We start from the raw sequence: 14,136 nt of genomic DNA on the forward strand, positions 1-14,136 counted from the left end.
AAGTTATTACTTTTTATTCAAGGATATTAGTTCTTCATACTCCACTGCCTTCTCTCTGCATATGTGCCTGGCATATAAACACACCTCTTTTTATATTTATAATAGAGAAAATTTCAAATTCAATTAAATGAGATGACATTTTCCCACACTTTATGAAACTCTAAGACCTGTGAGGGAGTTGGATATTATGAATGTAAAAGGCTTCTGATTTTGCTCCTTTTAAAAAATAAAATTGGAGTTTTGATTAAAACTATACTTTGCTGCTTTATATTAGAAGTATGCACTTTTCACTCCTCTTGTATTACAAGTTCATATCCAATATTTCCAAAGTCTGTAAACGAAACCCATAGAAAGTGGCTGCTCTTCTCATGTAATTTGAATTTTGATCTACAGTGAATGAGATGGAAAACATTTAACCAATTATTTTATCTTATATTTATTGGATTTAAAATTTTTATTTTTAAGTGATTATAGGCTATAGTCTGTTCATTAGGCTTACGTTTCTTTGTCAAGATTTCTCTGTTTTTGTTTCTGCTTTTGATTTAATCATATAAATTTTCCTAAAAAATTCTCATCCTCCAAGATTAAAACAAACTCATTCATAAATGTGGATAAAATGGCTTTAAAAAAAAGGTCCTTGAGTGCTAGAAAATATATCCAGGGCACATCATCATGAGGGCCGAGAGATTAAAAAGTATCCTTTGTTGAATATTAGAAAAAACCACGAATACTGAAAGCTGAGTAGAAGGAAAATGAGAGAACAGGACTTGGTCTGTTGGGCATTCATGATAATTCTTATAGATAATTACAGTGGGGTTCAAATGAAGGCAGTTGATAAAGAAGTGGGATAGGTACATGTAGAGCAACCCAAGTAAGCCATATGGCTAAAAAATAGTGGGACAGTAGGTAGAAATACAAGCAGAATTGAATGCATTGCCTCTTGTTATTATGCTGCACATGTATTTATCCACAACCAATAATAAGAAAAGAATCAGTGAAGAGTGAGGAAGTTAAGGGTGTCAGAGTAGACTAGAGCTGCCAACTCTGAGCCAATCAGAATTCAGCTGGGAATTCAGGTCTGTAATTTGTTTAGCTCATGATTTTGGTTAAGCTATTTAACCTCCCAAAACCCAGGAAAAGAAGATAAGTACAGTATTTCGTAAGGTTTAGATGAAATGGTAGTTCTAAATTACTTTGTAGAATTGTGATAATAAATCTTCAGTGAGCCATCATCATCATGTTTGTGGACCAGAGTTGTCACAAAAAAGGGTGGATTATAACCAGAAAATAAATTGACTTTTGAGTAAGGAGGGATGGATTCTGTGAATAGGGTACAGGTACAGGCTAAATACAAGATCATGCCAAGTGAAAGGACATGGGGATGAGTATCTGCTTCTATCAAAATGTTAAGGTAAGATTCAGCTGTTAATATTAGCAAAGGGGTAGAAATGATGAAATAAAGACTGCTTAAGGAGAGATGGATGATGTTTCTGGTAGTCCCGTAGACTGTGGGCCAAGAGATGCATACATAATGGAGGAAGAGTTTGTCATCTTGCAGAGTTGTAAATGAAGAATCTAAATTTAGTGTGGTGTAGAGCAATTGAAAGATTTTCTCCTGACTCCACACAGACCAGTATCAGAAGAAATAAATGGCAGGTGATTCTTGGCTAGCAATCATGTGTACTATAATGAAGGCAGGTAAGAATTAATGTGTCTTATTTATGGATACTCTCGTATAAAAGAATTGATTTTTGGAGTTCAAGCTCTAAAAGAAATCCACATTTAAGGAGAAGTATCTGAATCAGCGATGTGGTTAAAATAGTGAAGTTCCCTGTGAATAACACAGCACATTTTTGGAGTATAAATAGGTTTGAGATATTGCAATATTTGATTTAAAGGAAATAAAAGGTCTCCAAGGTGACACCAGGGGTATGTCTTGCATGATAATTGGGGAAAGTTTTGAGAAACCAGGTCATATGGAATCTAAGAAATTAATAAATCGGTTTACAAGTTAACTTTGTTTTATAGATAGTTTGTTATTTTTGTTGTCAGTAAGTAATCAACTCAACAAATATTCCTTAAATGGCTACTCTGGGCCACAGGCCAGAGGGATGCAATGGAATGCAAAAACAGACATAGTTCTGCCCTCACACAATTTATTGCCTGATGGGGCAATTAGATAATAAGCAAAGGACCACTAAGTACATGTATAATTACAAGCTGTGGCTAGTGATATGAAGGAAAAGTCAGCTTGTAACAGAATGGAGCTGGAATCAGGGCATTTCCTTGGACAGGACACTGATGGTAGAATGTAAAAGATGAGGAGGAATTATCTAGGGGAAGGGTCTAACTAGGTAGATTCAGGCAAAGTGACAGGAGTAGCACGGAATCAGATTTAACTGAAAAAAGGTCTAGAGGGAGTTGGAATTCTAGAAAGCCAGTGCAAGGGGGAAGGCCAGATGCTGCTGGGCAGGTAGGAGGAGATAGATAATGATAGACTGCACTAACAGCTTAGTCTATATCTTAGGAATGGTAAACAAGTAAACTGATTGAAGAATGTTGGTAAGATGATCTCATTGTCTCTCTGGTTACAGCATGGGGAATAGTTTGGAGGTGAGAATAGATGTGAGAAAAGAAAAATGTTATTTCAGTTGTTCAAAGGAAGGCTGATAGTATCTTGGGATAAGGTGTTTGTGGTGGAGATAAAGTAAAGTAAATACATTCAAGAGATAAAACAGATAAAACTTAGTCATTGTAAAGGGACAGGAGGTGGTAAGGGAAGGAGGGTAGGGAACAGGGTAACACAAAGGCAGGAGCTTAAGAATTGTGGATTCCCAGCCTATAAAACAAGAGAGCAGAGAGAACCACTGGGAACAATCAGCCATATATACCTTCTGCAAAATTGATGAAATCTTGACCTTTAGGAGATAGTTTACTTTATACTCTGAAAGAAATTTTAATGGAAAATAGATGTCATCTTCATTATCAAGGCACTATTTTTTTCTTAAATTGCACAATAGAGGTATTTTAAAAATAGGAAAATATTGCCGTTGTCAAAAAATCAACAAAGCTAACAGCCTTATCATTTTGAATCTGTAAAGGCAGGAGTGAATTAAAATATAAAAATCTAGGAAAATCCATGATGCATTTGTTAAAAGGAGAAAAAGCTGATGCATAAAGCAAAAAGTTGGTTATATGGGAAAATGCATTTTATGATTTCTTAGGCCTGTTTCAGAGCCCAGCTATTTCAGTAGCACCACCAAAAAAAAGTTAAAGCTCAGTGAATTTTCATAAACATCAAGCATCTGATTTACCAATATACAATGCTTGATTAGGAAATGTGAGTTTGAAGGAAAAATTCTAAGTTGACTCTCAATTACTTTTGTGGGCCATAGCCTGAGATTTATTAATTGTTAGTGATGAAGTTTTGGGGTGATGGTGGGGTGCTCCAGAGCCAATGACCTACAAAGAACTCTTGAAAATGTCTTTGGTGCAAAAAGGTGATTTTATGAAAGCATGGGGTCAGGACCCGTGGGCAGGAAGAGCTGCATGGTGTGGTGACGGGTAACTCATTATACACCTCAGGTTGAGAGGGGGTCAGGGATAGAGTAAGTCTCTAAGGAATTTTGAAAGCAAGGTATTCAGGACCTTGAGGGGCAAACTGTTGCTAGGAAAATACAATTTATTGTTATTTAATAAAACCTCAGTCACAAGACCCTTTAGATGTATATCATGGGACCATAAGCTTGGAGTATGATTGCCAGCGTATACATCTTGGTGCAGTTGAGATAAAGGAAGTTGACTATAGGATCCTGGAGGTTGGGACAATGTTAAGCTAAGGTTCTCTTTTGTCCCTAGCAGAGTGTGATCCTTGAGTTGAGCTCCTAGAGAGAGGTCACTTTGCCTATTTCAAGGGCTTGTCAATGGGCTGTGGGCAGTAAGGGAATTTAATTTTTCATTTGCCTTAGTTTCCCACATCACCATGGCAAGCACTTAAACCCCTTTCCTTTGTTCTTGGCTAGCCAGGAGTGTCTGAGGAATATCACACAGATCCCACCTGGGGTGCGGGGTGGGGGGTGGGGGCGGACAGGGAAGCACCAACTTGTGTTTTACCCCTCAGCCTGCCTCATGTTCCCTCATCAGTTAGCGAGGATGGTGTTCTTAGTCAGGAAAGTATGTAGGTATCTTTTGTGTCATCATTTGTTAATTGAAAATATTTTCTACTTGCTAACATTAAATAATTTATCTGTCAATTTTGGAACTCAGAGTATGACCTGCTGCAGCTATACTTAAAAATCCTAATAAACAGCTAACTTAAAGGTTTCTTACAGCAGAGTAATGGTCTGCTGGATTTTCAATACAGGGAGAAAAAGGTCCCCAAGGCCCTGCAGGGAGAGATGGAGTCCAAGGCCCTGTGGGTCTCCCAGGGCCTGCTGGGCCTGCAGGCTCGCCTGGAGAAGATGGAGACAAGGTTGGTATTCTGCGTTCATATGAGTACATCCTATGAAAATGCAAGTTTTTTCTCAAGAATCCTAGATTTAATATTTCTGAAGATTAGATGCCAAATCTCAAGACAGTTTTTTCAAAGTTTCATGCATGTTCCATGTGCTCAAAGGTTTTAATTTACAGTTTGAATACTATTATCTATCCAGGAAATAGTGTGTTGGATGTAAACAAAAAAAGAGAACACAAGAAAAATGGTAGAGAGAAAAAATAGCACATGGCAAAATTGCTTATTTATTTTAAAAAATATGTGTTTCTGAACTAAATGTAAAACTAATTGAAGTCGTTGCTTGTATAGGCTTTGCCCTTGTGTCTTGGATATTGCAAAAGAAGACTTAAAATAGGTTAAATTCTTAAAATAGGTTAAATTTAAGAAAATTAAAAAAAACAAAAAACAATAGTTTACATTCCTATTTGATAATACTGGACATTTCTTTTACCAAACATAGAAATGAAGATTTTAAGCTTTTTATTTATTTTTTATTTTTTTTTAACATTTATTCATTTTTGAGAGACAGAGCAAGAGAGTGTGAGCAAGGGAGGGGCAGAGAGAGAGAGGGAGACACAGAATCCGAACCGGGATCCAGGCTCTGAGCTGTCAGCACAGGGCCCAATGCGGGGCTCAAACCCACGAACTGTGAGATCATGACCTGAGCCGAAGTCGGACGCTTAACCGACTGAGCCACCCAGGCGCCCCTTAAGCTTTTGATTCTAAATGCATAGCTGTATTGTTACGTGTATGTATCTAAGGTGTTTTCTAATGTTGTGAAATGCCATAACACAATTTATGAGCCAGTAATCTGATAATGTGCAACATTTTTAGCATTTGGAAAACCAGGATAAAGAAGTAATTAATTAACTAAGAATTTTGATTAATATGTAATTATATTTTTGTTAATATACTTCCATTATCAGCTTGTGGTGGTGATTTTTCAGATAAAATTGATTTTGTGAATTAAAAATCCAGTTGCAATATGCTTCAAAGTTCAGTCGACTTTGGGTTATCTATATCTTTACTATATCAATATCAATATCAATCTATATCAATACTAGAAACAGAGTAGCAGAGAAAACCCATATTTTACATTTTTTAAAGTTTATTTATTTATTTTGAGAAAGAGAGAGAGCACAAGTTGGGCAGAGGAAAAGAGAAGGACAGAATCCCAAGCAGGTTCCACGCCATCAGCTCAGAGCCTGATGTGGAGCTCGAACTCATGAACTGTGAGATCGTGATGAGAGCCCAGATCATGAGTCAGATGCTTAATCAACTGTGCCATGCAGGCGCCCCCAGATTTCACAAGTTAAACAGTGACATGAAACACTAGTATAGAATTACTTTAAAGTAAAATTTAATAATGGGTGATAGTGATGACAATTGCAACGGCAGGCATGACATATTAGGGATAAACTTTAACTCAACTCTTTCCAATACAGGGCGAAATTGGTGAACCAGGACAGAAAGGCAGCAAGGGTGACAAAGGAGAAAACGTGAGTTTCCTAATTCTTATTGAGTGGAATTATTCATTTAAGTTTTGTTTTGTTTTGTTTTGTTTTGTTTTGTTTTTTGGCTATTGACCAGGGATATTTTTCTGTAGTATTTACTACCTACTTGTAACATCCATACTACATTATCTCTTTGACAACTATTCAGTTGAGATTGAGTCAGTTCTAATTAAACCTCTTTTTGAAGTTATGTGTTAAGGTACACAGTACTTCTAACCCTAAAAGTCTCACAATAAGACTAAGTCATCAGCAAGTTTACCTTCATTGCTCTTGCATCAAATATCCCTGTGATTTAATGAGAAATGGTGTCTTAGTGTGGTTATAAAAAGGATTTTGACCTGATGGAAACCTAAAAATGCCTCAGGTACCCCAATGGTTTATGAACCATGCTTTTGGAACATTTAAGTACTATTCCCAACACATAGCAGTTATTGTGATGAACAATATAGTCCAATGACTGTTTTTCTTTAGTGCCAGGATCTTTTGTAGTGTAGTAATGTATGTAGTTATGTATGTAAAATGTATGTAGTTATGTATGTAAAAAAAGACAGTTAAGAAGCAATATTTATGCATGTAAGACTCATAAACCTATTGAAATCTATTCCTCAAATAAGGAGGCCTGGTATACTTAATATATACATACATACATACATGCATATACATATGCATACACATATGCATGTGTTTTCATATGAAGGAAATTTTAAATTTTTGTGTATCAATATAAGGAGGCTTGGTATACTTAATATATACATACATACATACATGCATATACATATACATATGCATACACATATGCATGTGTTTTCATATGAAGGAAATTCTAAATTTTTGTGTATCACTATATTCTGTCTGTATGGAATCCTTACCCCAGTATTCACTAGAAAATATTGTATAGATAGATCTTTTAAGTGCTCTTTCTGAATCATACATATCTCATTAAAGAAATCTGGCATTTTGAAATTTTTTAAATGTGAAACTTCAATGTGATTTGTGTTAGCATAAAAATCCATTTTTAAATATCCACTGCATTACAGATGAGAGTGCTTTTGATAACTACCAATTTAAAGCTGATTACAAATAGGCAAGTCTGAGTCTCAAGAAGTAAAATAAATAATGGTTGATGGCTCCAAATGCAAGAGACTTTTCCATAGAAGTAGAAAGATGCATAATAGACTTTGATCAATCAAATGTTCTGCACTATTATAGCTGAGGCTCTTCTGGCTTCAGTTTCAAAATTACTGATTTTTATCTCACCACAGGGTCCTCCTGGACCTCCAGGTCTTCAAGGTCCTGTTGGTGCCCCTGGAATTGCTGTAAGTATTTCTCTTTGTTCAGCGAATTTATATCCTCATGGTTCCCTGATTAAATTTATGAACTGTCACATAACCAGTTGATTTTGTGTGGTTATAACTATGTCTGTCTAATGTTGAGCCAAATATAAATTTTCTAATATAGCTAACCAGGCTGATCTTTATAAACAAGAAATGTTATGACTTCATTTCAAAAGAATAATGAGTTAAAAAGTACTTAATTTGTAGTAAATTCTGAACATTATTTTCCCCTTGATAGACAGCTTTTACTTGGTATAGATGAGAAAATCAAACTCAGTCATGCTCCAGAAACAAAGAATGTGAACCAAACAAACAGTGGTGCATTTGCAGCAGATAATGGACATTTAATCTTTTTTACTTGGTTCCTTGTAAATAGACCAGCTTTGATTAAATTAGAAATGGCTATATTTTTGTGATGACTTGTATCAGAATTGTGATTTTTCCGGTTTGTGATCATTGTCATTGCTCTTCTCTAGGGGGGTGATGGTGAGCCAGGTCCCCGAGGTCAGCAGGGGATGTTTGGACAAAAGGGTGATGAGGGTGCAAGAGGTTTCCCAGGACCTCCTGGTCCCATAGGTCTTCAGGTAAGATGCTCTGGGCATTTTGTACGCTGTCCTGTCCACCTTCTTCTCATACCGGGTTTTCAGGTGGATGTAAAACAAAGTAGCTTTCCTTTTTTCTATCTAGAAGCCTGGATACAATGTTTAACCATAATTACTGTTTTATTTAAATGTTAGCCCTACCCTAGGTATTACACCTCCATTCTTCATTCCCATTTTGCTTAAAAAATGAACTACAACCTTATTTAAGGCTGAGAGTTAAAAGCGAGAGGTTAGAAGGATTCTTTTGCAAGTCTCATAGCAGGAAAATTAGTACTTCAGATGACCAGCAAAAATTAAAAGCATTTTGAGAAGACCATCTGCCCATCGCTACTACCAACAGACACTGCCAAGAACAAATGTTAAACAATAATAGGTAAAATAAACAATTTGCAATAGATTGATCATTTAAAATAACTTATTTTAAATTATAATTTGTAATTCGTGAAGCACATTCAGGACAAGAAATATGAAATTATAAATCATTGTAGGCTAAGAAATTTTCATTCAAATATGTCTTACAACTGGACTGTTAGGCAATACTTTGCATTGTAGACATCTTCTATGCTGAGTTGTTTTTCTACTCTTCCATGTGATGCTCACGGCTTCCTACAAACTTTGGAAACATCTGGCTTTCTTCTTTCACATACTTATTCTACACCTACCTAGTGATCATCTGAAAGATTATAAAATTGTGCTTTAAATGATAATTTGGGTAACACATGGATGTGAGTTATGCCACATTAACAATTTTAGAAATGATTAAATTAAACCATCTAGATCACTGTCCTTAACAATTTGTTAAGTTGTAGAAAAGTAAATAGAAGTTGAGTTTATATAAATTTATTTTTTTGCCTTTATTTTCATAAGTAAAGTCACAGACTGCTTGTTTTTAATATTAAGTAGCCTATTATATACATAATTATACAAATTATATTGTAAATAATATAATTAGTATATTATCATAGTTATTGTTATAGCACTCAGAGAACATGATATTGTAATTTTCTGCTTTTATTTTAATCCAAAATAATTCTTTTTAGATTTGGGAAATGCAAAAACTTCATTTCATATTTGTGTTTACCCCTTTATATTTATTAGGAAAAAATAAATGAGCAATTATGAATACTAAAAATCAACATGTGTGAGAAACACACATATTTGAAAATAACAACAAGGCATTCAAAATTAGACTGCCAGTAAATATGTTACCATTCATTTTCTGCTTTTTCATTTAACTGATTACTCTGATTCTATAAGGCTGTAATTTAGGAGTTTAGTTCTCCTGATTAAAGAAGATGCCTTGTAGCTTATATTTATAAAATATTAAATGAAAAATTACCTTCATCTCCACAAATGTAAGAAATGTGCTCTTTGATGAGGGTGACTCAAGAAATTAGTTCACTACAAAATTGATTATATTCTCCCACAGCTACCTCTTTAAATCAGGAATCTGAAAAGATGCTAATGTAATTAACATGTTCACAATTGCATCTGCACCCTTTAATTGAGTCTTCATGGCAGAATAGATATTAGCAATTATAATACATAAATAATAGTCATCTAATATTCTGATTAAGTGACTCCATTTTTCAGTTTGATGTTTACAATTTGTCTACATATGAAGGAGATGTAAAGAAGGACAGTTCTTGACCTAAATTCTTTTTTTTTTTTTATCTTACCACTTAAGTGGCAAATGATTTTAAATTGACAGACCTTAAAACAGAATATCTCCATGCATAAATTATTCCTTAGGAGAAAGTTAGGACATGTGAACACTGATTAACACTGTAGCACCATTTAGCACATTTAGTTTCCTGCAACAAAAGAATTTGACTCATTATGTCTCTATTAATTTTAATGATAAGAACATTCTGTCTTAATCAACTTAAACTATAACCAGACTTCATCAGAAAGAAAGAAATATTTCAATGTTTTTCTATTGGGAGGTCCCTATCGAGCTAATATTAGGAATACTCATATGCCTAAAAATATGCTGGCAATACAGAGCTGGGTCTGTTACAGAAATAAAAGAAAACTATGAACTCTACTATTTTTATACTCTTCAATTTGGGGATTCCAAATCAGATTCACTCTATACTAAAAGGAGGTGGTGGAAACATAGACAAAAGATAAGAATGTGAGTATTAATTTATATGATGTTTATAATTTAAGTTGCAATCCATGCTACTTAGCGAAATCAACTTGAAATATTAAATGTTAAAATCTACCTGCCTACTTAAGAATTTAGTTTTCTGTGCTCTATCAATGAAATATAATCTCCGAGGTTGTGCATCTTGGAATCTAAAATTTTAGCAATCTCTCCCAGGTAGTTTTTAGGCAGGCTAAACTCTAAAATACCGCCTAGCTATGTCCTCCTAGGAACTTCTCCAGTGATTCTAGAAGCTACTTTCAAATGATGTTAACCATTTGGGAATAACTGGCTATTTTCCTAGACATCCAAGTGACTTTTGAGAAAAAGGAGATTAAATCCTGGTATACATTGTTCATTATAAATCCGTAACTAAGATTTTGTCATAAAGATAAATACATGCCACATTAAAAAAGGTTTACAAATATACTCAATAAAGCACTCGCTTTCCAAACTGAGAGTCATGTGGAATTAGTAGGTCACAAAAACCATATAGTGTGTTATTACCAGCATTAAAAAAATGAAATATAACAGGATAAGGTAAAACAGATTAAAAATATCAAAGATCACCATCATCTATGCATTAAGGGTATTACTTTTTGAAACTCATCTTTCAGCTATTTTGCACATGCACATTTAGGGGGTAATAAGTGAAATGTATTTATTACTGTGGGTCACGGTCAAATAATTTGCAGCCACTGCAGTGTAGTGCCAAGTTAATAAGTGACTAAAATACCAGCAGAGATTTAGAACTTTGTATTGTGCATTTTTATTTCTTACATAGATTATGTCTGAAATACTATTTTACAAGTATTAAAAATAGAGCATATATAGAGTGTGTAAGTTGTAAATAAATAATGGCAATAATACTAAAAACATTAAAAAATTAGAACAATCCATAATCCTACCATATTAAAAACTGTTGCCACTTTTACTATTTCTGTCTAATAATTATCATGCCTATTTTAAACACATATTTCACAGATAAATTTACACTATGCATATTTATTTATATTTGTGTTTTATTACTTATTATATATCATTCATATTTAGAGTATTAGCAACATATTAATAGCCCTATAATATCCCAATATCTTATATAACAAAACTTATTTAGCTATGTTTTCTATGATTAAACATTTAGAATAATAGAGAATCTTAATAGTCTTAACTACTGTTACAATCAACACTTTATTACATGTAGCTTTTCCTGTTGATTTATTTTCTTAGAATTCATTCATTCATCATTAATTCAACATTTTCATGAACTCCTACTTTTGCCTGGTCCTCTGCTAATTGCTAGAGATAAAATATTGATAATTACTGCAAAGTAGCTTATAATTGTAAGTATATAAACAAGTGACATCATTGTGTTTTTAAGTATACAATTCAAGTATGTGCAATATATGGTTGAGATATGAAACAGGAAATATGAACAGTTCTGCATGGAAGAACTAGTTAGGAAGACCAAGAGGAAATAAAATAATTTTTCCATAAAGACATAGGTGAAATTTGAGTGTAACCTGCCCTGTGAGTTTACTCAGTAACACAGAACCCTTCCTAAGGTAGTGACACTGCTATTGGATATCAAGGAAATGAATTTGAGAGAATAAAGGAAATGCAATACAGCAGGTTTTATGACCTGGTAGTTTTTTAGGACTAGAAGTGAAAGTAACAAGGTTAAAAATTCAGAAGAGATTTATAATCCTGGAAATGTATTGGAAGTTTTATTTTCTTTTTATTTTTTTTTTATTTTATTTTTATTTATTTTTATTTATTTTTATTTTTTTTTTTTTAGGGATAATCTTTTTTATTTTTTTTATTTTTTTTTCCTTTTTTTAAATTTTTTTTATTTTTTAATATATGAAATTTACTGTCAAATTGGTTTCCATACAACACCCAGTGCTCATCCCAAAAGGTGCCCTCCTCAATACCCATCACCCACCCTGCCCTCCCTCCCACCCTGCCCTCCCTCCCACCCCCCATCAACCCTCAGTTTGTTCTCAGTTTTTAACAGTCTCATATGCTTTGGCTCTCTCCCACTCTAACCTCTTTTGGAAGTTTTATTTTCAAAAGAGTTTTGTCAAATCGGTACCCAACTATAAAACCTCACCTGGATAGGATGTTCTAAAATAATTTGGGACAAGATTTTTTCAGAAAATCTTTGCCATGGCAGCCTTGTATACATGTGTATATGTTCATAAAAGATGGAGCAAATGATTAAGCATCCATAAATTCCCAGGTTAAATGATATATTCATTCTTGTAACTAAAATCAAACAGTATAATATTATAGAAAGCATGAATTCTATGTGTAAATGTACATATAAGATTTTATTATATGTAGTTAATACTTGCGTTTCAAGTATTTTGACACATGATAACTTCTAAATCTTAATTTCATGTTCTAATTTGACTTTATATCTAATTTTGGTTTTATATTAGAAATTGGCCAAAAGTTTCTTTTTAAATACATGAGTGACGTTTATTGTTTTTTTTATTATATTTTCTTAGGGTCTGCCAGGCCCACCTGGTGAAAAAGGTGAAAATGGGGATGTTGGTCCCATGGTAAGTTTATATCTTATAGGATATTATGGATATTGTGAATTTTCACATTACTAATATCTTTAAGGGTTAGTAATCTGAACAAAATAGTCCTAAAAGCCATGACTTTTCAGATTGATGCCTTCTCCTTTCCCTGCCCAATCTGTATCTGTGACCATTGAAGTTTCTTTCATCACATATCGCTTTCTTTTCTCTTTCTCACTTTGGACTAATGTTTTATAAACATACAGCATTCAGTGGTTGATATATTGTTGCATATATATTTTTTCTAAGTGTATGGATTATTGAGGTGTATATAAACTGCCAAACTTCAGTTATTTATTAGTCTTTAGCTCCAGACTTTGAAGTGGACCAGGTAAAGAATAGATAATAGTCACCCTTCATTTGGATAAGTAGCAAATGTTAACATAGTATTAAATATTTGTACTTTTAATTAAATTCTTAATTTAATAAGGAATCCTATTTGAATTAGAATGCTATGACAAAATAATTTGCATTTATCGATTCTGGCTTTCTGCTCTAAGTATAAATCTAAGAGTTAACTGAAATTTTGAAATACATATATTTGTTTATTAAGCATTACCTTGGATAAGGAAACAATTAACCCAAGGTCATTGAAATCTATAATGAAATGTAATGAATGTATTTTTAATTGTTCCTTCCTTTCAATAAACATTGCCCCCAGTTCTTAGTTCCATCAGAATACGTATTTTGATATTTTTATACTTTCATTTTAGATGTTATTTTCTTCAAAAAAGAAATAATTCTTTTCATCACAATGAACTTAAAAACAGTGAACATAATAAACATTGCTGACTCACATAACTGACTAATACTCTTTAAGCAGCATCAGATACATAGAAAACTCCTTTCTAGGTATGACTGCTGTGGTTCCCTGAATCATTAATACATTTCTCTCTGACATGTTAGTAAAAGCTAATAGTAAGAAAGTTTCCAACAATGACATTAAAATAAACTGTGACCTTTAGAAATAACACTAATGCCCTGGTATTCACTACAGACTAATTTAATCACAACCTTGAGGGTAAGGGGTTCTGGTCATCAGTATTTTGTAAAAAGTAGTCCTGAGGTAATTTTAATGCACAGCCAGGGGAAAGTACATTTATCTTAGGAAGACTACTAAGTAGTTAATCTTATTTCACTTCTAACATATAGAACATGAGAGCTGACATAAAAAAAACAAAATATACAAATAAAAAATACTTTTGTAGAATTAATAAATTTTAAATCTACTCAAGCACCATTTCTATTCCAAATTTATGCTCCTTTTTAAATCTAGCATTCTAGCATATTCTAGTATAACATATTTCTGTTCCATTATGAATTCATTGTACCAGATAGTAGCAATAGCCTAATTTTCAAATTTTTAACCATATCGCTTGCCTGCAGTCTGAATTTCCCCATAGATATGTGTAGAGAATCATCTGCTAACATGATATCGTATCCATCAAGAATGACTT

At 33.4% G+C, this 14,136-nt stretch overlaps 1 protein-coding gene across 2 annotated transcripts in view; it reads left to right on the forward strand.

The window, feature by feature from the left end:
• Positions 1–14,136, forward strand: part of COL11A1 (collagen type XI alpha 1 chain) — a 218,620-nt gene that overhangs the window by 165,820 nt on the left and 38,664 nt on the right. For both annotated transcript variants that reach the window (XM_049616699.1, XM_049616700.1), the window contains 5 exons: positions 4,364–4,471; positions 5,938–5,991; positions 7,269–7,322; positions 7,817–7,924; positions 12,605–12,658. In XM_049616699.1, the coding sequence (XP_049472656.1) occupies positions 4,364–4,471; positions 5,938–5,991; positions 7,269–7,322; positions 7,817–7,924; positions 12,605–12,658 (378 nt within the window). The remainder of the gene's footprint in view (positions 1–4,363; positions 4,472–5,937; positions 5,992–7,268; positions 7,323–7,816; positions 7,925–12,604; positions 12,659–14,136) is intronic.

The sequence above is a fragment of the Panthera uncia genome (genome assembly GCF_023721935.1).
Source record: "Panthera uncia isolate 11264 chromosome C1 unlocalized genomic scaffold, Puncia_PCG_1.0 HiC_scaffold_4, whole genome shotgun sequence".
Lineage (NCBI taxonomy): Eukaryota > Metazoa > Chordata > Mammalia > Carnivora > Felidae > Panthera > Panthera uncia.